This window comes from Periplaneta americana, chromosome 1 (assembly GCF_040183065.1).
Source record: "Periplaneta americana isolate PAMFEO1 chromosome 1, P.americana_PAMFEO1_priV1, whole genome shotgun sequence".
Classification (NCBI taxonomy): Eukaryota; Metazoa; Arthropoda; class Insecta; order Blattodea; family Blattidae; genus Periplaneta; species Periplaneta americana.
Genome location: NC_091117.1, coordinates 101,583,533 through 101,610,220, shown reverse-complemented (window position 1 = coordinate 101,610,220; position 26,688 = coordinate 101,583,533). Strand labels below are relative to the sequence as shown.

Sequence of the window (26,688 nt, the reverse complement as noted above, 5' to 3'; positions counted from 1 at the left end):
GGGAATCTTTGGGTTTTTTCTCTAAGAAACATACCAATGCGGAAATTAAATACAGCACATATGATCGTGAACTGTTAGCAATTTACAAAAGCCTTAAGTATTTTCGTTGTATGGTTGAAGGACGAAGACTGATTATCGTAACTGATCACAAACCACTGATTCACGCTTTTAATCAAAGTGCGGACAAAGCTTCGCCTAGGCAGCTCCGTCACTTGGATTTCATTAGTCAATTTACGACGCAAATCGTCCACGTTAAGGGTGCAGACAACACTGTAGCAGACTGTTTGTCACGTATAGGTGCCATAGACATGCCGACGCTAATATCCGCAGATGAACTCATGGCCGCACAGGCTGCTGATGAAGAACTTCAACATCTTCTTCAATCTAATTCGACCAGCTTAAAATTAACAAAAATTCCGCTGACTGAATCAAAGGAAGAAATTTATTGTGATGTTTCGTCGCAGGTCATTCGACCTTACATCCCATCTTGTCTTCGTAAGAAAGTTTTCGATAACATTCGCAACCTGTCTCACCCTAGCGGTAAAGCAACTAAGAAACTTATACAGCGCAAGTTTGTTTGGCCTAGAATGAATAAAGAAATTATGCTGTGGGCTTGTATGTGTCTTCAGTGCCAGAGAAGTAAAATAAGTCGTCACCACAAAAATGTGCCCCTACACATTCCTATGCCAAGCGCACGGTTCGCTCACGTACATATAGATATCATTGGTCCGCTTCCAGTTGTCAAAGGTTTTCAGTATTGCCTGACAATGATTGATAGATTCACAAGATGGCCTGAAGCGGTCCCGATATCTGAAGTTTCTGCAGAGACTATTGTAGACGCATTCTTCAGGACTTGGATCGCAAGATTCGGCGCACCTGCCACTATTACAACAGACAGAGGCTCGCAATTTGAATCAGCTATTTTTCGAGCGTTTTGTAATCTCATTGGTTCTACAAAAATACGCACGACAGCCTTTCATCCCGCCTCAAACGGCATGATAGAGCGTTGGCATAGATCACTGAAAGCCGCTATCATGTGTCACACGGGATCTAAATGTTGGCTCGATATCTTGCCGGCTGTCCTTCTTGGATTGCGCTCCAGCATCAAAGAAGATTGTGACGCTTCGTCCGCAGAAATGGTTTACGGAGCGACACTAAGGTCCGGTTGCAGAAACGCAAATCAAATCAGGTTGTGATCGGAGATTACTTGATGTCTTGTTTACTTGACTGACAGATCGAGTTGCAGGAAAGTTAATATACGATCAGATGGATGTGGTCAACAGATTGTCGATTTGACTGAGAAATACCTATGGCAACAGCGCCATACCAGCTCGCAATACAACCTTCAGCTGTTTAACAGCGGTAAATGAACGTTTGTTTATTATACGCTTTGAGGTTAGAAAATCAAGATGTCAATGAGCGATTCCAATAAAAAAAACCAAGGGGCCCAAATTTTAGCTCCATTGACAGAGCTCTGCTATTAAATATAGTGGAGGGATATATGAACATAATTGAAAACAAAAAAACGGATGCAGTTTGGTCAAAAGAAAAAGAAAAGGCGTGGGCAGACATTGCTGTCGATTTTAATAGGTGTTCGTCTGAGGGCGAAAGAACTTCTACCCAGTTAAAAACTGCATACGAGAATTACAAAAGAAGAATAAAAAAGGCAGCAGCAGATGATAAGGTACGTATGTCTATTTATAGTTTGATAAAAAGGGTTGTGCTGACTAACTGTAATTTCTGCTATTGTTGGCTGTGCTCTAGTTATACAGATGTAAAACAAAAAATTATTGTGGGCCTAATCAGTGCTCTACTTTGGTGAAAGGGTATGGGAATGGTGTATTTGTACTTATTTATCTATTTCCTTTATAGTTTACTGCAGATTAAATAGGTCCATCAGAATACATAATTTCAGCCATAATTAGTTCAAGCCAGTTTAATTAATAATAGCAGTGGGGGATGGTTGAAAAAAAATACTGTATTTTAAATCAACAAACCAATCTCTTCATAATTTATTAAACCTCAGTACTTAAACAATTACAACCTATTTCCATTAGGAGTGCTTAATCAGATACATTTTAAAAATAAATTTCACTACAGGGATTTCATTACAATATTACTACTATTTATTAAAAAGTTTTTATTTTATGGTAAACATATATGTGTTTATTCTATTTTCAGGCTGAGTTGCACAAAACAGGCGGGGGATCATTCAAGAGGAAGTTAGATGTAGATGGGGAGCGGCCTATAGCCAAACTCCATCACAACTTCACACCTCTTTGTAATCCGTGCGACAGCGATGGCCAGTACCAGGTCATTGAAGACGTAGCAGCTGATCCTGTTTCCTATATTGAATCAGTGGAAACGTATTTTGATGGTCCTCTGCCTGTCATGAGTGTTGAAGAGGTACAGACGGAATCTCATGAAGAGGTGGTAGCTCATGAGACTGTTCTATCACCTTCGCAGTCTCCGTCTGTAAATATATCAGAAGCAATTCCAACAGCAGGCCTTCAACAACAGATGCAGATTACAACAAGTAGGCCTACTGCACGAAAACACAAGAGAAACAGGATGGAAGTCTACACAAGTAGTAAAGTGGACTTTAATGATTTAAGGTGCCGCCTTCTGTTGGAGAAACACAGCATGGAGATGAAAATATTGAAAACAAACCTTGAGGTTGCGAGAGTGGAATTAGAAATAAAAAAAGCTATTTTGGCTAATGAATTTAAAAATTAAGTTGCTTCTTTGAAAATAACCTTGTATTGTTTTACTTGCCTTTCTGCCATTTCTGTGAAGTGTGTATTTATTAAAGCAGTCCTGACAACATGTCCTCCATTTCCTCTTCCTCTTCCTCTGAATAATGCTTGTTCTCTTTCAGCTTCGGGGTAGAATCTTCGTACCAAGTCTTCGTCTGGAGGTGGGGGTTCAGTTTCTCCATGCTCTAACAGTAGGTTATGTAGGACAAAGCATGCCATAATACACTCAAGTGTTGTTGATTGCTGCCTTCTCAGCTTGAACCGGAGACCCATTGATAAGCATGGAAATCTTCTTTTAACAACTCCAAATGCTCTTTCTATACAATTTCGTGTTTGTATGTGAGTTGTGTTGTAGAGTTCCTCTGGTTCAGTCCTTGGGTTAGAGAGAGGTGTCAGCAGAAAATTAGAGCAGGAATAGCCGCCATCGCCTAACAGGATTCCATTTCCCATTTCTCCATTCACAAACTGAGCACGTAATCTGCTCATGAGGAATATCGTACTGTCATGTGTGGAACCTTGCCAACGTGCCACTACATTCCAAAACAATAATGAAGATGTGCACACAGCCTGCACATTTATCGAAAAGAAACCTTTTCTGTTCCGATAGAGTTCAGCATTATTCCCACCAGGTGATATGATAGGGATATGGGTGCAATCTATACAACCAATTACTCGTGGGAATTCAGATATTGCTGAAAATTCTCTTTGAATCTCAAGACGTTCCCTAGCAGAATTTGGAGGCTTTATATAAGTCTGTGCTAATAAAGCTAGTTCATGGGTAACTTCTCTCACCACTCTGCTGATAGTAGATTTATGCACCCCTACAATATCACCCAAGACTATCTGAAAGGTACCAGTTGCATAATACCTTAACGTAATTAAAAGCTGGTTCATTGGAGACAGAGGATAGTTTCTGTTAGTCTGTCTACATATATTTCTTTCGATTTTCGAAAGTACCATACAACAAGATTCTTTACTTAACCTAAATCGTTTTTCAAACTCCTTCTCTTGAAACATAAAATATAACTCGTCTCGTCTTTGTATATTTCGTTGCCTTAACAATATTTCTTCCTCATACCTTTCAAAAATTTCTTCATCTGAAGAATCCATAGCACAATATTTTCGAAAATAATATAGAATTAACCTGTAAATGCAACATACGACACAAACTTGATCGGAGAATTACTATTTGACCAGCAGAAAATTGCAGATCAAATCTGACGACAGTTTGATCGCCGATCAAATACTGATTGCTGTTTCTGCAACAAGAAAGTAACTGATTGCCGGTCAAACTCCGATTAAACGTCGATCAAAGTCCGATCATAAATGATTAACGTTTCTGCAACAGGGCATAAGACTTCCGGGAGAGTTTTTCGTCGACGATCAAACCGAACTATCGCAGCGAGCCTTCGCTGAAAAACACAGACAGTTAATGCGCACTGTCAGATCGACTCCCGCTGCTCACCACTGCAACAGAAGAGCTTTTCAGCATAAGACATTATATATAAGGGAAGACCAGGTAACTTGATACCCTAAGGGTGAAACCTAACCATTTTTCCCCCATTACTACAAATGCTAGTGGATTACGGTGATTTTCTAGTTTGAAGGTTGAATTTTCTTTTGCCAACTTCGTTTCGAATTTCGATACTGACAAATACTATAAATGGTAGTGATTTTGTAACCGGTATGTTGGCAGCTGAGGCAAATATCGACAATATTTGCCGGTACTGGAGTTCCATGAAATTAAAATTGTACTAGATTTCTCAGCCGGTTACTGGAAGATAGTGAAATTCGAACTTATTAATAATTAATTAATATTAGTATTAATATTAATACATAATAGTTATTTTATGTGTGCGTTGTGGTTATAATTCAAGAATAGTCAGATAAGTACGAATGAATATAATATACTTGGGCGTGATAATGCATGTGGGTAATGGATAGAAATATTATTTCAAATTTTAATGAATTTCTTTCGTGTTTAGATTTTTATTACTATGTCAAAAAAATGAAATAGTGTTGCAGTGACTCCTCCAAGGAAGAAAATGTGTGGCATTCAGAGTACGCTTCAGAAATCTGTAGTTCACGTGTATAATGAGTTGAAGAAAGAAGATAATGAAGAAGGAATTATGCTAACGGAGACAGCAATTACAACCAGAATAGGACAATTATTAGGAGTAAGTATTCTTAAGCATACATTTCAAAGTGGTATTCAGTTTTAGGAGTTTGCACTAATAATTTCATGATTGTGGTCAAACAAAACAAATTTTTAGGTTAGGCCTACATGTTTAATCAAGTCAGTGATATTTATATTGCCAAACTAAATACATTTAAGATACTGTAATACTGCAGTAGGTGATAGCTTAAATACATTTACAAATTAGACGAACAAGTAATCAAACAGCACGAAAGTAAATTTCCAGTTTTCTCTTTTGGTATTAAATTAACCGTTCAGATCACAATTTACATGCCACATCGGCCGAAGAAAATACAAGTCATATTGTAATTATTAACTTGATATTGCAGCAAATATTACATGAATGTTGGCCTGTTATGGTGCTTAAAAATAATTCAATTTTATATAATAACTATATAACATACTCTATAAAGCATAGGAACGTTGACTCTGGCTGAATAATTTATTCATGACTGGTCTAAGTAATATTAAATATGGTGTTTCTTCAGAAAAGCTACCCCACCCAACGTACTTGTTAAGATATAACACTCGAGAGGACGAGGACGCACTACTGGGAAACTAACCATTTCTCTTCGTCCTGGACCTCTCGCATGTTATATTGGTAATTAGTAACACTTTTGAGGGAGGGACTACAACAATGCATTAGAATATACAGGTAAGTGTCAAAGGATTTTTGTGCTGAAAGTATTTGTGGCTGTGCACTAAAACCACGTGTTCATCACTATGTAAATATCACAGAAATCAATTAAACAAAATAAAATTATGCCTTCTTTGATGTAGCTTTTCTGGAGAATTACCTAAATATTAGCCTACTTAAACCTATCGTAGATCCAACCTAACATGTTGATCATTTTCTATTCATATAGCTGTAACTGTTGGTATCATGCATGAATTTTATGATATAACAATTTTTAGAAGTGTTATGTTATTGTTTGTTATTACAGCTTGGTTTTACTACAGCCACGAAAGTGATAAATTCACAGAAGGGGACCCCACTTGTGACACCAGGAAAACATAGACTACGTAAACATCCAGTGACTGATGCTGATGATTTTACGAAAGATGCAATTGCGAGATTTATTTATGACAAGTTACATAAAGGTAGGGAAGTTACAGGAATTATTGTGTTGATTTATGCAATGTAATTCTAATATTAGTCATATGTATAAAAATATGGCATAATTTTCATTTACTGTTACAGGGGAAGTACTAACAGCAGCAAAAGTTCTGGAACATATGAATGATGATTATGAAACATATTTATTTAGAGTATCCTTATCATCGGTGAAAAAAATTTTGAAAGAGATGAAATTTCTATGGAGCAAAGGGGATCCTTATACACATGTACGAGAAAGTGATGTTATTCGTTTTTAAGAGAATAAATAAGAAATGTGGAGCATGAGAACCCTAAACCCGTAGTATTCTTGGATGAGACTTGGATTTTTATGAATGGTAAATTTCAATGTATTGTGAGACATTGAGTGATTGAATTTTTTACTAACAAATAGGTTAACACTTATGTGGAATATGAAATTGCAATTAATATAGGCTACTAGTAATGAATTCAGGTGGGAACAACATGTTTTGCAATTAATAGTTTCATATTATAACTAGAGGCTAGTTATAAAATTCTTGAACGGTTTTCCTGTCTTTAAAATTTTTGTGTCTCTTAGAGTGTCAATGTGAATTGCTTTTCTCTCTCTGTTTTTTTAAGTAGGATCACCCACTTATTCATGAAATAAACCAGGTGAAGTTTCCAGTGACATGAATGGTGTTATTCGTAGACCAACAAATGAGGGTGGAAGATTAGATGTCGGAACGAAAGGTGGATTTATACTCGGTAAGTTATATTGATTTATATTTTCCATAAATTTGGCAAGAGTAATTTTTTAAATCAGGGTACAAAAATATAAAAATTGGTGACTAAATAAAAACGTGGGAAAGCCTTTCACCAAAGAGGATCTCATGTCATGTTATGTTATGTTTTATTTTCTTTATTTAAATGCTGTGAATTCATGTGACGTAATTATATGCCCAGGTATAATTTTTATTGCAGGTGCTGATTTAATTTTTTCATGCAATTGAAAGAAAAGTCAGGACTACCATAGTGCTATGAATAGCCCTGTAGTTGAGAAGTGGGTGCAAACACAGTTGTTGACCTGAGAACATTAGGGCAATGCGTTATTGTCATGGATAGTGCTGCATATCATAGCAGACTTGTGAAAAATCAGCCAACAACAAAATGGAGGAAAGAACAGCTACTGGTGATTGCAACTGAATATAATAGATTTGTTGTACTAAATGATAAGAGTTGATAGTGTGAAATCACCTTTTGATATTACATTGCAATATTAATTTCCATACTTTACAGTCATTATTATTATTATTATTATTATTATTATCATCATCATCATTAGTATCATTACTACTACTACTACTACTACTACTACTACTACTACTACTACTACTACTACTACTACTACTACTACTACTACTACTACTATTGCAACCGTTTCTCTTATTTCTCATGATTAGGCATACTTATAGATGCTACTTTTTTCTTTCAGGTGAAATTGAATCTACATAAGAATCCTAAAACAACAGAGCCTTGCCAATTACTGTTCTGAAGCGGCCTTGTCTTATGTGTTGTGTCTATATACAATTAATTCTTTCAGTTTTTTTTCCCCTTTAATGTAATGAAGTTGTTGGTTGATTGATACCAAGTGTTCAGCAGTTGATGTCATTTGTTATCTTGCACTCCAATATTTAACCAGATGATTGAAAGCTGTGTAAAGTTAAACAGTCAAGACAATGATCCATATCTTCATTGAGATTTCAGAAATGGCATGGGGAGATTCTGAAATATCAGTTCTTTGTAAATATTTGAGACAATCATGGCCTGTGATAATATGAGTACTGCCACTGTAGATTTTCATAGAAGTTCAGTTATTAAATTAGGTGTATTATTTTTACTATGTATTGTACTATATTTTTGTTTCGCTTAATTGATGAATTATATATGCTGTAAATTGAATAGTAGACTGTAGGCCTATAGCTTAACTGATGAATTGTATGTGCTGTAAATTAAATAGTAGGCTGTATACCACAAGTGATGAATTGTTTATGCTTGTAATGTGAAGTAATTTGCATGATATTTATTATCAATTTCTGTATATTTCAACTGATTGAATTGTTTATACTTTTAAATTGAATTAACTTGCTTGCTATGTATTATATTTTATAGCTTAACTGATGAATAATTGTTTAGGTTTGTCAATTTAATAATCTGAGTGCCATGTACTTCATATTTTTAGTGGAGCCACCAATGTAGCTTAGTCGGTAGACTCGTTGGCCTGCAAATTCAGAGCTGCACTCGAGGGTAGTTTGGATCCCCCATTTGGTCTGATTAGTTGGTTTCTTCTGAGGATTTTCCTCCATCGTGGAGTGGATGCCGGATGGCCTATTGCAATTTTTTCATTTGCTTTAGAATCATTCCGATTTTTGTTACCACATTGTCATGTTCTGATCTTGTTATTCTTTTAACAGTGTGGTAAGATGCAGGTATAGATAACCTTACAGTAATTTTGCTACCTTTCAGCTACCTCATTACCTCCCACTCCATAAAGTTCATGGATCCACGGAAGTACCAGTCGTCGATGTAATTCGACCATTTTGCTTAAAATATTAAAACACTGTAAAATATTGAGATTTCATGCTGTTACGTCCAATACTGCAGCAAGAATATCTGATTTTGAATCTGATAGTATGACAGCCTTCTCAGATTTATGAAGTCGATACTGGAGATTTTGTAAGCTTGAAAGTGTATCTAAATTTTCACTATCAAAATTAGTCAGTGTTTGAAGTTAGTTAGTTAGTTAGTGGCGTTTAAAAAGGGCGCGTCAGCTACTATGGCTATTTGCGCCCTTATCTAAAATCTTTCAATAAACACAAACACAATACAATAACCGGAATGTTTAAAAAACTAAAAAGCGTTGTCACGGTTAAAATGGGGCAAACAAGTGTTTGAATATAATTCCCTGTAAAAGGGAATATACTGGTATTGTACTACAACACCACTACATCTATGGCTTGGTAAACAGGATCCATCTATAAAAAAATACTGTATGTAGTCACTCACTGACCAGATCATTTATCGTTTCTAATGATTTTTAAAATGTCTGGAGAAGTATCACATTTCTTAACATCATCTGTTAAAGTTAACTTATATACTATTCATTTTGAAATAACTTGGGATTGTGTTTTATTAGTAAAGTTTCCCTTAATTGAGCAAGTTTGAGTTCTCCAAGTAGAGTCAAAAAGTCTGTTGGGATTTTGGCTCAGTTTATTAATATTTGTGGACTGTGATTTTTTGTTCTAGAGAACCATATTATCTGCAAATGATGAGATTATCATAAGATCTATTTCTTTAGTTAGACCATCGACATTAATATTGGAAAATGTATTCCTGAAAACAACAATGTGGGAAGCCCAGATGAATCTGTCTCTATTTACATATTTGTGACAATGAATCAAATAATCAAGTCACAGGCCCAGTGTAACACTTTATCATGGACACCCTAAGTTTGCAATTTCTTAAGTGATTTATATCTACAGAGCCATATGATCCTTGAAAATAAATTAAAATTGTTAAGGTGTTTTGTTTTCTGTTTAAAATATCTTTAATATCTTGACTAAAATTTAAAATCTGTCCATTTGTTGAATGCAATTCTCTAAAGTCAACTCAATAAGATGAAAGTTAGTTACTAGATTCCAGGAATCAATTCAATCTATGAAATCATCTCTTCCATAATTTTGGCTATCATACTAGTAAGTGGTATCTGTCGATAACTCGAAAAGATATTAGTTGAATAATTGCTTTTCAAAATTGATGTTATGATAGATTTTCTCCAGACAGATATTGTATTTCAGATGAGATTACAAGATAAAAGTAGTGAGTTTGCTTGTTTGCCAACATGTTTAAGAAAATCAGCATGTGTATTGTCTGGACTTGGAGATGTTTTGGGTCTTATGTTATTAAATTAATAGTAATATTCAGTTCTTGATTAAATATTGTTATATAAAGTAGATTGTAGATTTAATATTTCTTTCAGTTTTTCCTTAATAGTCTGACGTACACAGATAAAACTAACAACCACACCACCAACTAATCTAATAGAAATTAAAATATAATTAAATGTAGAAAAAGTAATTAAAATTATAAATACACGTAATAAACCATAACCCCCTAATTTCAACAATATACTATTTTATTCCCTTTTACAGCTTGTAGATAATTATTAATTATAGTTATTACTTATTAGCATAATATTTATTGAACTTATTGGCTATTTCACTTCGTTTGAAAGATGTTATTGTGTACAAAAAGCATTTTTTGATGATCGTTTCATGCTGTATGTTGTGTATAAATCTATGATTTCTGGCCATCTGTTCTGTGTAATCCATCTTTTGTATAGAATTAATAAAATACTCTTTTGGTAGTAATTGTTTTATTAATTGAGTATTTAATTTTCACCAGCTCACATTTCTTGAATCATTTGTTTTTTCTTATTTAAATTTAGGACACAAGAGCCAAAAAGAGACTTCACAGTTATGTATCATACATTTTTTCAATGACAGACGTGGAGTTGCAGAAATAATAAGTGTAAGTGTAACATTATTAAGCAATTTACAAACAAATGAAATCTTTAAAAAGGTATCTAGAAGTGAAATTACTTATGGCTTTTAAGGACCAAAATTATTTTTGTAAGTTGATTTATTATTATTTCAGTTTTAGCCTAGTTGTATTATCCATTTCCTTACTAATTTCAAAAGATAATCAGAAGTTCATTCGAATTCCAACCAAAAGTCAATTGGTTATTAATTTATCTACCTTTAGGAAGTACAGTATATATACGCTGGAATCTTTGAAGTGAAGTGACAATAATTTAATTGGTCTTGGAACAGATTTGATTCTTGAATATTATATACTATACTTTGTTGTATATTTACGTATAGTAACCTATTAATGCTAATACTAATAATCAGGGAAAGGATTTATATGTAAATACATATTTACTTATAAAGCTAATATAATTTATATTTTGCATTATCTTTATGTTTCACAATGTGTAGGGTTGAAAAATCCTACTTTTATTTTCCATATTTTTCCATATTTTAGAGTTTAGTACATATTTTCGTTAATTTCCATATATTTTCCATATTTCATATAAAACAGTCCATATTATATTAGGTTTAACAATAAAACAAAACAAAATTCCATTAACTTTTAAAAATACATTTCAACAATAGAGATTTAAACACATGTTCAGTAATCCCTTTAACATCAGAGTTATTTGAAAATTAGCAGTCCTATCAACAATGGGAAAGTAAGTTACAAAACTGTATTAATTTAATTTAAAATTTTTAACAGACTTCAGTTGTGCAGCTCAACAGTTAAATGCCAGTCAGAGTACACATAGGTTCAGTTTTGTAAATCATACTATAAAGACGGTAAATATGCCAAAAGTACGTCATTCAGTCAATTTAAAATCAAAACTAACAAGTTACATTTCAGAATTTAAAAAAGATGGTTTATCAACTGACAATAAAATATTATTTTGTAATTTGTGTCAGTGTGCAGTATCATCTACACAAAAGTTCCTGGTGCAACAACACATTACAACTAGTAAACATCAGGCCAACAAACAACTAAATTCCAAGCAGAGACAATTGTTTTTAACACAACCAACAACATCGAATGTAAGATCTGAGTTTAACATCGACCTGTGCCGTTCTCTCATCTCTGCTGATATTCCTCTCTACAAACTAAAGAATAAGGTCTTCAGGGAATTCCTTGAAAAATATACTCAACATACAATCCCGGATGAGTCAACACTTAGGAAGACGTATGCTCCATCCATCTACGATGAGACAATACAGAAGATAAGAGATGAAATTAAAGATAGTTCAATTTGGGTTTCCATTGATGAGACTCCCGACAAAGAAGGTAGACTTGTTGGTAATGTAGTTATCGGTTTGTTAAGTGAACAATATTCTGAACGAATTCTTTTACATTGTGATGTTCTAGAAAAGTGCAATAACAAAACTATAGTTAAACTGTTCAACGAAGCTATGGGTATCCTGTGGCCAAAGGGTATTATGTACGATAATGTGTTATTCTTTATTAGCGATGCTGCCCCTTATATGGTCAAAGCTGGACAAGCATTATCTGTTGTATATCCTAAATTGACTCATTTTACTTGTGTGGCGCATGCATTTCATCGTGTGGCAGAAGTGGTCAGAGACAATTTCCCTAAAGTAGATTTGTTGATTTCATCAGTGAAAAAAGTATTTCTCAAAGCTCCCAGTAGAGTTAACGTGTTGAAAGAAATGTACCCTGAAATTCCATTGCCACCAAAGCCAATTTTAACTAGATGGGGTACATGGCTAGAAGCAGTTGAATATTATGCCGAACATATAGACTCTATTAACAATGTTCTCCTTGCATTGGACTCTGAAGATGCAGTCTCAATTGATACTGCGAAAACAGTTACCTGTGACATAAGTGTGAAGAATGACTTAGCTCACATTCAGCATACATTTTCATGCATCATAAAAACGCTCAAAAGTCTCCAAAATAGGCACCTTTCACTATCTGAAAGTTTTGAAATTATAAATAGTACTGTGGAACAACTGAATCGTGGTAGAGGTAAAGTTGCAGATGCAGTAAGAGCTAAGGTGGACACTGTACTTTCAAAAAACCCTGGATATGAAGAACTACAAAAGGTTGTTGCTGTGATGAGTGGTGAATCAACAGTGAAGATTAACTTGGACTTATCCCCAGCAGACATTGTGAAATTGAATTATGTACCAGTTACTTCTTGTGACGTCGAACGCTCTTTTAGTCAGTATAAATCTATCCTCAGAGACAATAGAAGAAGATTCACTTTTCAGCACTTGAAAGAAATGTTTGTAACCTATTGTTATGGTAACAGACAATAAAAATTGTGTTTTGTTGAAACTACATTGGAAGATAAGGTACGTCCATTATATTTTTTGTTTAGTTTGATTAAAATGTACCAATATTTAACGTACATAGTCATTTTTTTATAATTTTAAGTCCATATTTAATTCCATATTTTGGTAAAAATCCATATTTAATTCCATATTTTGGTAAAAATAACTACATATATATTTACATATTTCATATATTTTTAGTCCATATAAATCCGTTCCCTGCTAATAATAATGTAAAGGAATAAAAGAATAGAACATAGCAATACATTTCTCATTATTATTATTATTCTCATTATTATTGAAACTATTTAGAATAACCTTCCAACATTAAGGTAAAGTACGGTGAGTAAAGAAGTCATTCAGTACATAGGATCGTGATTTTACTACATGTGGTGATATCTGGTAACAGTTGGCAACACTGACAAGGCGGAAATATTTGCTGTTTGGGAACTGAACTTACGTGATCCTCACTATACGTGTACGCATGTCTTTGTTCGTGTGGCAACTAAAGGATCCCTTGTACCACCGTATGAAGGACCGTATAGAATTCTTCGTAGGATATCTGACTACGTGTTCGAAGTCGATATTCACGGGAGCCCTAAAACCATTTCCACAGAAAGACTTAAGTCTTCTCTGAAGATGATGGGAACAAGACCTCCGATCATCAACGACCAAGTTCTTCAAATCCCCCACCATTCCGAACTTATCCTGGTGCAAAGTACATGTAGGGCTCTGAGTTCTGCAGTCACAACTGGCCTACGTCTATGTTCATGATACAACGGAGTGGGCTATGGAAATTCAGCTCTCCTTGGGAACGGATTTGTTGTGAATTGTTTTGTATCTTTTCTGACGAGAAATAAAAACTGTTCTTGAGTTTCATTTACTCAGTATATTGTATTCTAGCTACACACAGACCGTACAGACCGCCATCTGTTGCTACGACGTTCAAGTTATACCGTATACGTTCTCAAGTTCAGATTGAAGAACACCTTAAATAACAGGCAACTTCCCTAACATATCAGCTGAAACTCGCTTCAAATCGGTGACCCAACAACAGTGACGTCATGACACACTTTGAAATGAACACCCAGTAGAAAGTTTAAGAAAAAAAGTTTGTTTAAAATTGCGTTCAAGAGTCCCTTTAAAAAACACTAAAAATGAAACCTTCAAAGCTAAAAAAAAATACTGTAGGACCTTTTGACCAAGACTGATGGCTTCACTGGACAGCCCATTCAACGTTTCTTCTTAGAAAGTTGACTCTATTAGTTATCTCCAGAAAAATTATACAGAAATAGCGTTTGCATTCTTCATCCTTTTTTTACGACTTTATTCATAGCTTCTCAGGGACAGGAATAATGAGAAACAACCCCTATTCCTTTTTGTGAATCGGCTTCTTTAAACCTTCAAACATATCACAGTTCTTGCTAATGTCTACTGGTAACAAGACTTTCACTTCTTGATAGGGCAGTCCTTTCATAAGTTTGTTTATAAATTGAGACCCCGTCCCTTTTTTTATGACTTTATTCAGAAATCTTTCCAAGAGATTGTTCAAAAAAATTCTCCATCCTACCTTTCCTGCCTTCCTAAAAATATACCATCTCCCACTCAAACTTAAGAAATTGAATAATATTTGATTGTGGTCAGGTGATCGAGTCTCGAAACGGCTACATTTTGTCATCAAGCTACAGCCATCCGGCTACCAGCTACGGGTCCTTAAATCCTTCTATGTTTAGCCGGTTCCAGCTACAGTTGGCAATGCTGCAGCTCGCCAACTTGTTTAGCATATCCTAAATTTCATTACGTACTGTTATATTATATCACTGCCAATTATAACATCTGCCGAATTACCTTTGCTAACGCATTCAAGAACTATGTGACAAAAAAATGTTTGAAAGAAAGGGAGAACATCATATAAATATATCCCAATTACGATTCTTTCATTAGTTCCATAGGAACATATGATCGTCATGGAATCTCAATGGCGGCGGTGGGCGTGAACTGTGCTATTGTCTGAGAGGCTATTGTCCACACTGTCTTTATACAGACACTGTAGGTGAAGATTGGCGCGCCTGCCGCCAGGCGTAAACGACTGGCAAGTCATGAGTACAGAACACTAACTATTCTACTAACATTAGGCTTACCTGCATCACAACAGATGTTGAAAATGACGACCTTCAACTCGAACACATTCCTTATATCTCCGAAAACAATTCTGGTTCACTCACAAAAGTTCATGTTGACTGATTACCTGTATGTCTCTCGTAATGTTGTCCTTAAATTCTTGTAACGTGTGCGAATTTGATGCGTACAGTTTATTATTTAATGTTCCCCATAAATAAAAATAGCATGGAGATAAGTCAGGGGAATGGGGTGGCCACAATCCTCGACTAATTATTCTGTCACCAAACACACTTCGTAATTCATGCATACAATTCGCAGCGGTGTGTGCTGTAGCTGAAACCAGCCACTCAATCGTTCATTTCTTGTTAGTTGCGGAAAAAAAAAAATATTTAAAATTGAAGTTACATAAACATGTGAATCAACTGTTGTGTCGAAAAATATGGGACCGATAATTCTACTCGTACTCACTGCACACCAAACCCCAACCTTTGCAGCGTGGTGAGGAACTTCATGAATAATATGGGGATTTTCGGTAGCCCAGTATTTATTGTTCTGAGTAGAAACATGACTATGAAGATGAAACCACGCTTCATCAGTAAAGAACGTGAAAAAAGTGGGTCCACGTCGCCATTATGAATGGACTGCATAAACCAATTGCAATAATTAACCCTACTTACAGGATCTTGTGGTTGTAAAGCATGAACTACAGTTATCCTGTAGGGCTTGTTCAGAAGTTTCATTGTCACAAAAGCTGACGTCTTGGAAATGTTAACCTCTTGTGCTAAACGTCACAGTGATTTTCGGAATGAGTGCTCCCTACTTCATCAAGTTTCTCTTCTGTCAGTACACAGCGTTGTTGAACACGTTTGTTGTTCAAAAAAGATCCTGTACGTCTCACTTTATTGAAAAGGTCATGAATAGTTGACCTGCCAGGAATTCGAACACCTGCAAACCGATGTTCAAATTCTCTTCGACACCACCTTGCAGAAGAGTATTTCACATACACATCATAGAGAAAAATACGTTGTTCTAAAGTGTACTCAACCATTATTAATAGACACTTATCACCACGAGACAACACAATTTTACTCACAACACGCGCACAGACGTCTTTCCCTCACGACAGTTCTAACTCGACTGGCTGGCGCGCCAGCGGTAGCTACAGCATTACTCTGGCAGCAGACGCGCCAATCTTCACCCAGTCCAAGGCCGCCGCAGAAGGGTCCAGCTGAGCTATGCACTCACTGTAGTTAGTGCGGTTTAAAAAGGGCACATCAGCTATTATGGCTATTTGCGTCCTTTGTACCAAATTAATAAAGACTTAAGAACGTACTACACATCCAACCCAGCCACATAGATCAACACCAAAATTACTGGCCACTTCTTGTTAGCTGGAAATATCTGACAAAAGGACACTTCTCCCCTATGATGTGTTGCAGGTCGCCGGTCAATTTTCTTAAAAATTTTGCAGAAAGTTCTCTGAGTTCCTATTCCCTTAAACATGCACACAAAGAGCAGTGAGGGATGTGAGACGGTATGTGCTGGTATGGAATACCGCCACTGGTTTCTATGGCCAGAAAGCATACCGTTAGTAAAAAATGACATACTGTTACTGTAAAAATGTGATCCGTAAAAATTTGTTTATACATTTCTTCACAGCAAAGAGTAATACACCTTTTTGCTTCGTAAATCTAAACCACAGCCTTCTGGAACTGTATTCAACGTGTATTTAGACACGTTTATTTGATAAGTCAATCCCTGGAATGCTTTCAACGGTAGTATTTCAAGTATAGAGGGCTGCGATTTGTAGCTTGTGGTGGCTATTGTTGCCAATTTAGTGACTGGCATTTTTGTTGTTGCACTTTTTATTTATAATTAAGCCACTTTGAAGGTTTAACATTACTTTAAATTATAAGTCTCAATGAACATTGCAAAATAATCTAGTAAATAACTGAAGTAGCTTGAAATTATTTTAAGAAATTTAATGTGTTGTGTAAGTTTCAAACATTCGTGTTACTGACTGCACAAAACAATTTATTGTATACATCATGTATGCGTATGTTGTTAGAGAGGGGATATGCCTGTTTTAAATCGAGGTATGCCAGGGGAAAATCTTGGGGTGGCATACCGCCTCTGGTTTTTTTCCCCACTTCCTTCACTGACACAGAGGTACCATAAAACGTGACAAATTATTTTTAAATTATCACTTCGTTGGAAATTCTTTCTCTGTTAAATTTCCAAGATTCGAATTTTCACTGTTGTGTAATTTCAATACAATTCAATTTAAAAATAAATCCTAATGATGTGGTTTAGAAAAAAAAAAAAACATTAAAATTGATCTTTTCCCTAAAAATCCCTCTAAAATTTTTATCTCCCCAAACTTCTCCCTAAAAAGTGTTGTCCCCCTAGTTTGGGGGAACTATATTAAGCCATACACAGCTAAGAAAATTGTTAGATTATAAAAAAAAAAGGTTGGCTACTTTACAATCACAGCAGATGACAAGTTTGTACAGCCAACCCCAACTAAAAACCATAAAAACACCTTCACACAATATTATTCGAAGTACCTGGTATTATCACATCAGCTAAAGACTTCGGTAGTGCAGCTGCTCCTGTTGAAATCTGTACCTGCTTCTGGGTAATTGATAAAAATAAATTATCTTGAATTAAATATTTCAAATTATATTTATTGTAAAATGTGTGTTTACTAATAAAATATATTATCTTCAATTAAATGTGTATAAATTACTCATGGAAACAATATGCTAATAATCAGTGCTATCATGAAGGCCATACAGGACCATACATTATATGGGAACCTATAATTTTTTAAAATTAATCGTATGGGGAAAATAAAATTTTGACTGGCATATGGGAGCCTAAGTTTTGTATGCAGAGATCTGTACACATCTTAGATCATGTCTTGCTGTTCCTAATGTGCTTTGTTTGATGTTCATAAAAAAATTGTCCACTTCTGCAGCACTGGAATCCAGAATTATATAAAATAATGGTTGAAAAACAAGAAGTGCTGCAAATACACATTCCAAGATTCATCAAGACAAGTGTGCATCTACAGTGGGGCTACATGGTGTATTCTTTAAATCAAGCTTGTTGTACAATTAAAATGTAAAGCAAAAAAATTTTTTTATTTCTTCTTTAATATTAAAAAAATCATTACATGACAGACGGAGAGATAGAGAGAGGAGAGTAAAATATATTTCAAGGGAGAAAACAGCGGGTGGTGTGTATGGCCAAGAGAAAAATTATCATGACAGCACTACTATAATGAAATATGACTAATCTCCTAGACCGATCTTTCTGTGTCATTTTAGTGTATCTTTCGGGTTAAGGGTTAAAAGTGATGTTTTTTTTCCTTTCTCCTGAAAAATCTGTTTAAATGCATAGAGCGGATTTTGGAAGTGCAGCAACAATATGTCTCTTTTTGAAGTGAATTTATTTTTGGTACTCTCCTTTTATTACATTATACGAGGCTAAACAGGGTGTATGTTCCTAAGTTCTCTTCACATATAGTGCTCCATGTTGACAGTCACCTGTAACTGAGTTACTAGTACTACACAGTCTACTTAATATGTAATGTCTGAGAGTATGACATCACAACAGGGTTGTCAGATGTCCTGGATTTTCCAGAATTGTTCTGGATTTTAATGGTATGTCCTGTGTCCTGGATTGAGTTATATTTGCCCCAGAATGTCAAAAAGATTGAAAAAAAAATACAATTTTTTTTACTCATTTCTATAAAATTATTTTTAAAATTCCTCATTCATTTTTTTCAAGATTCTGTCCAACCTATGTTCAACATCGTCGTCAATGCTGCCTGGTGCTCCCTACAGAGTTGTACTGAAATAATAAAATTAACACTATAGTATGTATTAGGTATTCTACAGTATCTTTAATTTTTACTCTCTATGGAAGTTAATTCATTATTGATAAGACTTAAACACTGTATCATGCATTTTTTTGTACAGATCAGACTGTAATATGACTTTATTTTTCCAGACTTTATCAATAATTCAAAGAAAATTTCATAATTTAGTAAACATTTTTACAAAATTAAAAGTTTAGGTCCTATATAATTAACTGAAATATATAAAACAAATAAAATCAGCTGTACTACAAATTGAATTAATTCAAATGTATGTCACATTAAGTTATGCAGTATCATCACTTGTCCTGAATTCCTGACAAGAGAATCTGGCAATCCTGAATCACAACATAATACATACATCAAATCAGCACGTAGTTTCATGATTTGTAAACAGAATCATGTATCTTGGTCTCCTCCTCAACTCTTGTTTTTCATGTGTGCATGCTCAGTACTCACTCACTCAATATGAGTTCCGACCCAAGGTTATTATATTTGTTTTGGTCTCCTCCATCATCTCTAGTGGTCTGAGCATAGAATTTTTGAAACTATATATTCAAACTTATAAATTAGCACAATATATGGTGACTCAAACTTTCAGAAGCTTTCACAAAAGAACACAACACAAATTAATTTGCTAGAAAGAATGTGTATTTCAATCAACAATTACACATACCTGTTCCACTGCTCTCATGCAAGAAACAGTATTTCCAAGTCACACTTACAAAATGAAGTCAATGACATGCAGAGATATAATAAAATAACTACTGCAGAATTGACCGAAGTATTTAACATCTCTTCAGATGTGTCTCTGTTTGTGTAGATACTCGCTTTGGTGTAATATGGTGACAGATACAAACACAGTATAGTACTGATGCTATGTGACCAACACGATACAAATATCTGAGAACCACACACAACACTCCCCTGTGCTGAAATTGGATATATATTGTGTGGAGTGAGTGTGTATGTGTCATACAGTGTAGTTTGGTAACTTGCACTCTAGGCGACGCACAACTGTGCTAACATGCATCGCAATGGTTGAGCCAATGCATGCTGCAACCTGCCAGCCATCCCTCAGCTCCCAAACTAGAACATTGCAGAATCCCATCACTACAAGCATCAGCCAACTCTCCAGAATCCGATACCGGGAATGTTTCAGTAGGAGGTACACCTGCAACACAAGAGTATACAATTGAAGTACTGCAGTGGATCTCGAATATTGAGTTAAGCTGCAGATAATTCTGGAGAACAGGTTCATATTGTTCCTTATTCATTGCTGATCAAATATATATAGGGGGACTGATATATTCCAATTCTATGCAGATGCTTGGCCAAACAGTCATGGCCTGTTGCCACTCTAAATGCAGCTACAGACAATTTGCATAGTAAATCGGGAATCAACTGTGGATCATGATGCAGAGAATTCCTTGAGATTGTGTTACCAAATTTTGTTTAAAACTTGTTTGTTGAAGTCTAAGTATGTATATTTTATAAATCTTTTCATAGAGTAATATGTAGATTTAATAACAGAACTGTAAGTAGCAGTACTGCCCTTCTTTGCTAAAGCACCCGCATTCTCGTTTCCCAGAATTCCACAATGGGATGGTATCCATTGGAATACAATTCTTTTATTAAGTGTTATTGAGACAGCATTTTAGTTATTTCTGCTGTTTGAGATGAAGGTGTGTGTCTAGAGACTATTGATAGAATAGTTGCTTTGGAGTCTGACAATATAACTGCATTTTTAAATTTGTTGATGTGGCATAGAAGATTCCTGAGACTTTCACTTATTGCAATGATTTCTCCATAAAACTTGTTGTTCCATATCCAAGAGATCTATAAAGTGAGAAGAGATAGTACGTAACACCTGCACCTGCACCTTGTTCGCTGGAGATCAAGGATCTGTCGGTATATAAATGAAGCCAGTTTTGTGGAGGGTACCTAATATTAATTGTCTCTAAAGACAATTGTTTCATTATTTCAGTATTTACTTCTGACTTCAGTATTTCTTACTCTATATTTAATAGAGTTAAAGGGTTTGGTTTAATTTGTAATTTGATCAACTATACAAAATACAACGATTCGAAGGTTTGTCTTCACGTAAAAAGAGAGGAAAAGAAATCCTGCTCGTTGAGGTCATTATAAGTGCGGCTAAATCCATCAGAATACGTCATTTCAGCTATATGCAACAGCTCCAAGAAAGAACATTTATTTTCCCTTTCCTCCTCCTACTTCTTGTACTTTTCACAAGAATTCAATGGTAGATTCATCCTATGAAATGTAGTTTCTTCTTATATTTACATAATCAACAAAACAAAAAGACAAATTTAAACTATTTTATGAATTAAGTAACCATTGGTTTTTGCCATTTCAACTGATGAAACTGTAGACAAAAATTAACATTTAATTATTATTATTTTTTTTTTTGCATCTCAAACTTCATGCATCTGAAACGTTAATATTTAAATATTAATAATATTACATTTTATATTTATAAATTTGCTGCCACAGTGGTCCAGTGGCTAGAGTGCATGACTCATAATCCTGTGAACCTGGGTTCGATTCTCAAGTTTTGACTTGTGTTGAATAGACCCATGGTCCAGGTAATGCAGGGGTTTTCTCTGGGAGCTCCAGTTCCCCTATGACATCCTCACAAATCTCAGTCATCATCTCATCGGTGATGTATCGTAGACCAGTTTCCTATGGCACACCTTGGGCAATGACTCTGTTGGTATATTCGTCTACACGACTGGCTTCATATGGGTGAATGACGAACAGATTTTATATATATATATATCATGGGCAGCTCTACAATAAGAACTGTAGACCTGCAGAACCGCCATTTACATGGACCTGTAAAATTAAAAATGTAAAACGTGCTTTTATGTAATCTAGTTCATTGTTTCATTTATATTTCCAATTCATTCTCCTTCGATTCGAGATTTTACTGTCTGTAGGAGCCTTCAACTGCTCGAGAATTATCTGTAGTGTACTTTTCGGATTTGTGATCGGCAGTTCCTGGAGCTCAATTCAGCTGCAACTGAAGCAGCTCTCTCCGAATATACAAAAAGAACCACCAACACCCTCATCTCTTTATCACCTGTGTTAGGAGAACACATAGGCATCTGGATTTCCTGTATATCATTACAGTTCCAGTGTGTTATAGTACTGTTATGTCATGTGTTTAGTCAGTGTTTCTAAGAAAATATTTTATGTTAAAAATGAATTAAATGAAAACCTGATCGACTAACCCTTTTCGAAATTAAAAGAGAAATATTGTATGTTAAATTAAGAAGTTAGGACGTCCTACACCAAATTTAAATATTGAAATTTCTGGAAAAAGTCGAGGAAAATCATGTAGCCTACATCATTTTAATACCAAAATGTATAATGGAAACGATTGATTCTTTGCTGTGCTGATGGAAACACTTTCTCCCCACACATGTCTTCTGTTTGGAGGAGACAATACACGGACAAAGACCGGGGTGAAAGATTTAGTTAATTTGACTTAAAAATATAGAAAAGCATGAAAATTCGAAAACTCATTTCAAGTCAAACAGATTTGTCACTGCTAATATGTTCTATCAAAAATAATTAACTATGTAAAATTCTGTGGCACATTTGAATTAGCGATATGAGGACTTGCCAAATCAGAAGATTCAACAAATCACGGTATATTTCGGGGTTTGACTGATTTTGCTCCACATTCAGATTAAACTTTAAATTAAATTAAAATGGTTTTAGTCCTCTGTTACCTATCCTCTGTTACATCAAAGATGAAGTACCAGTAGAAAGGTTATGGAAAATTTCTCTTTATTGCCACCAAAACATGACGCTTAAAGTTTGATGCAAACTATCTTAATGGAATATAGACCTAACGGAAATTCAGCCAGTTACACATTAATTAACTAATTGTGCTGTGTTAATGGCAGGGCTAATGTAATGAATGGGAAACATGGAGAGTTACAGAAAAAAAAAAATATATATATATATATATATATATATTTAAATGTGTGTGTCTGTGTCCTACAGCTCATTTCTTGCGTTGTTATGCCAAAGAATTAAATTTAATAATGCAACAAACTAGTCAAGTTATGATACTTTACTGCAAATCTATAGGAACGCCCAGCTCTCTGAAGTGATAATGTATTACAATTCCGTCTGCTGGTACAGGTGTAGGCTAGAAAAGTTGGTGTAACGAAATTCAGTAGGAGTTAATAGCTCCACTACGTGACTAGTTGTACCGGGTGGGACAGGTGTAGTGCATGGGGTGAGTAGGGTGCGCAGATGGTTGGTGTACAATTTCGGGTGCACAGTCAGCTTCAAGAAGGTGCTGTAATTACACTCATTATCTGATTTAGATGCACTGAGCATGCATTTGCTAAATACACTATTTTTTCATACAGAACTGCCAACTTTGGTAACTGCAGGCTGCTACTGATATATATTTATTTATTTCCCAGAGCTTCCTTAAATCAGAGGCTGCCATTAGACAAAGCATACAGAACAAAAAAAAAAAGAACAAATAGACAATGAAAAATAACAGAGTAAGAAAAATGGCAAACAAGTAAACAAACAAACAATGGAAGTTAACAGAGTAGGAAAACTGATAAACAATTAAACAAAGAAAAATAAACAATGGCAGTTAACAGAATAAGAAGTGACAAACAATTAAAGAAACAATGAAAGCTAATAAGAAAAAGAAAGATAATGGTGAGTCAGTTTTTTTCAGTACATTGAATTAGAGTCCATATAGGTGGATCCATAAGAATTTAACTGACTCTCTAATTATGAGGGCCAGTTCATTTAGAAAAGATCTGTGCAGCCCTATGGTCTTACAGAATTGAGAAGAGCAGTTAGCTATCATTCCTCTTGCTCCAAACATCAATCCCATGACATTGATATCACCGTTCTCCATTTCAAAACTTATTTTCTGTTGTTTTCAATCTGATAGGCGATTCTAAACGAATTTTTATGCTGAATTCGAAAATAATCTCCATTTTTCCCCCATCACGTCAAGTTTTCAGACAATTCATGAATAATTAGAAATGAAATTATAGTTTTGTGAAACGTTATAAAAATTATTTTCAACAAGAATTTTGTGAGAAAAACTAGGCCACAATTTGCTACTTACCACTAATTAATCATTAATTAATATTAATTAATAATTATAAGGACATTCATAACCTTACCTCAATATTGCACTTCAATTTTCTCATCTTTGACCTCCTCTCATGTTGTTCAGAGTAGTCCCTTTTTAACATCCAGCAATAGTCCACCATCATATTAACACTCTACTTCCCTGGATACCTCACTTCCATATTTTTGATATCGTGGTGAAATCTTTCACCTTGTTCTTCATTAAAATCTTCTAAATTATGAGGGAAATAATTTAGATGGGAATGAAGGGAATGTACTTTGACACTCATGTTACAGCCAATCTGTTTGAAACTTTGTAGCATCACTTTCACTATGTTAACATAATTTGGGTCTCTTTTATTTCCAAGGAAATTAAAAACAACATTTTTGGAAGCATTCCAGGCATCTTTTACATCTCGACTCATAGTATTCTCGAACTGACTGTCCATAATCTGACTGGGCCAACGAATACATCAGGTTTAATTTTTTCATAGGATAATGAACGAAATGTAACACAAAGGTATTTAAAGCACTCACTGTCTTTATCTAGAGTTTTCACAAACTGTTTCATTAAACCTAATTTCACATGCAGAGGTGGCAACAATACTTTTGAGGGATCAATAAGAGGCTCACTTTTTATATTTTTTTCAGCCGATATTAAATTAGTCTACATGGCCACTGTTCCCTTTCCCAGTGTTCCGATCTAGCTCTGCTATCCCATTCACATAAGAAACAAGAATATTTTGTGAAACCAGCCTGCTGACCAAGTAATAGTCCAATAATCTTGAAATCTCCGCAGATAGACCATAGATGGTTTTCATTCTGCAGTTTTTGTGACAAAAATTTTACATTTTCATATGTCTCCTTTAAAACAAAAGAGTGGGCCACAGGAATGGAAGGATAAATGTTTCCTTTATGAAGCAAAACACCTTTAAGACTTTTCTGAGAATAACTTATGAAGAACCTCCACTCTTTGGAATTATAACATGTTATAAAATTTTAAGATGGCAGGGATGTCTTGGCAATACACTAAATTTTCTTCTTCAGCAAAAAAAAGGGACTAGTTCCTTATCACGATGCCTGTACCATGAAAAATATGTACCCTCAGTCAATACTTTCTTTTCTTTTAACCTAGAACCTAATAGTTCTGCTGATTTTTTAGGCAAATTTAAATCCCTCACTAAATCATTAAGCTCACTTTGATTAAAACATCTATCATCACCAGAATTGTCTGGTTCATAAGTATGACCCACTGGAGATTCAGTTTCAGTGCTACTGGATGCAGAAGGCAATGTATCTGATTCAGAGTGTACCAGAACAGGAATATCAGGACCATGAGGTACGGGCCAAATAGCAGAGGGAATGTTAGGATGTAGGTTTCCTTCAAATCATAGGGATACCAAAGGGCAATGACTTCCTTTTTCCATTTTTCCAACTCCTCAACTCTTCAACACAACTATGACACACTTTATGAGGGTACCAGGACTTGTCCTGGTCTCCTAACTTAATGCTAAAATATTGAAAGGAAGTATTCTTCACAAAAGCTGTTATATTGTCACTGTTTTACTAATGTATATGACCCACATATATAGCAAAACAAATTTGGATCATTTACACAACCACGTTTCGACATTTCTATGAAACAACACTATTATGTTGTACTCTCGCAGAAAAATGAGATCCTACTAAGAGATCTTGTTGAAATGATCTGGAGACTACAAAATTTTCTAGGCCTCTTATTTTATCAGTAAGCAATACCTTTTGATCTTTCCTTAGGAACTGTAATTTTTGCGCTCTCTCGAGCCAATACTGAAGACAATGACACATATCAATATCTACACTACACCGCCATTAAGTATATTAAAAAGACCCAACCCCACTGGGTTAATAAGTATAAAAATATTTGATGTATAATAACAATATTATTATCTTAAGTTTTGCAGTTATATATAGCAGCCACTCAGTAAATTATAGAAATGAAGATCTAAATTAAGATATTCTCTACATTTACTTACATAACCTCAAAACGTTTCACTTTCATGTCATCAATATAGCATCAATATTATGTACAATTAATGAAAAATAGATGCATCATGATATTAACTATAATAATATTTAATTTCTAATGATAATAATGTCATCAAACCACCTCAAGTTTCGTAGATTTGAATATCCAATACTCAGCTGTACTCAGAAAATTATTATACACTGCAGAAACAGTTTTTAATAACAAATTGAATTGAGCTCTAAATATGTCGGCAATCCTGAGGTCATGGCCTTCGTGTAATAGCCTATTGTTTATTGTAGTGTGTGTTTTCTTCTGAAATTCAATCAAGTTGGCTGTGATTCGATAAAATTAGTTCTCAAAACTGACAACAGATGGATTTTGGAAAATAGGAAAATTATGTAGGAAAACTGACATTTCACTGAAAACTACTACTTTTCCGAAAAACTTTGGGTTCCAAGCTTCAAAATGAGGGGCCATTTATTAAAATCCGTTCAGCCGTTTTCCCGTAATTTCCATTACCAGTTCAAATTATATATATAGATATGGGGACCCTCTGTCATTTCCC

The 26,688-nt window shown here is 34.8% G+C and overlaps 2 protein-coding genes across 6 annotated transcripts in view; one reads left to right on the top strand and one right to left on the bottom strand.

Moving 5' to 3' along the window:
• Positions 1-4,467: 4,467 nt before the first annotated feature.
• LOC138698810 (uncharacterized) lies at positions 4,468-10,864 on the top strand. Of its 4 annotated transcripts, XM_069825042.1 has the most exons (6): positions 4,469-4,933; positions 5,898-6,054; positions 6,155-6,297; positions 6,671-6,793; positions 7,010-7,217; positions 7,521-10,862. In XM_069825042.1, exons 1-4 carry the CDS (start codon positions 4,802-4,804, stop codon positions 6,719-6,721), a joined length of 483 nt encoding a protein of 160 aa, XP_069681143.1. In that variant the 5' UTR covers positions 4,469-4,801; the 3' UTR covers positions 6,722-6,793; positions 7,010-7,217; positions 7,521-10,862. The 4 variants fall into 4 exon arrangements, 2 of the variants coding, with proteins under 2 accessions (XP_069681143.1, XP_069681137.1); XR_011331949.1 differs by having other exon boundaries at positions 4,468-4,933; positions 6,155-6,405; positions 7,010-10,864; XR_011331948.1 differs by having other exon boundaries at positions 4,468-4,933; positions 6,155-6,405; positions 6,668-6,793; positions 7,010-10,864.
• An 8,738-nt stretch (positions 10,865-19,602) lies between these two features.
• LOC138698854 (vesicle-trafficking protein SEC22a-like) overlaps positions 19,603-26,688 on the bottom strand; it is a 71,747-nt gene continuing 64,661 nt past the window's right edge. For both annotated transcript variants that reach the window (XM_069825069.1, XM_069825073.1), the window contains exon 6: positions 19,603-20,147. In XM_069825069.1, the coding sequence (XP_069681170.1) occupies positions 19,947-20,147 (201 nt within the window). In that variant the 3' untranslated portion in view covers positions 19,603-19,946. The remainder of the gene's footprint in view (positions 20,148-26,688) is intronic.

Excerpts from the sequence above, each read along its gene's own strand:
- LOC138698810 (XM_069825036.1), top strand. The coding sequence starts at position 4,802 with ATGTGTGGCATTCAGAGTACGCTTCAGAAATCTGTAGTTCACGTGTAT. Across the intron at positions 4,934-5,897 it reads GAATAGGACAATTATTAGGA|CTTGGTTTTACTACAGCCAC; the intron begins GTAAGTATTCTT and ends TTGTTATTACAG. Across the intron at positions 6,055-6,154 it reads TTATGACAAGTTACATAAAG|GGGAAGTACTAACAGCAGCA; the intron begins GTAGGGAAGTTA and ends TTACTGTTACAG.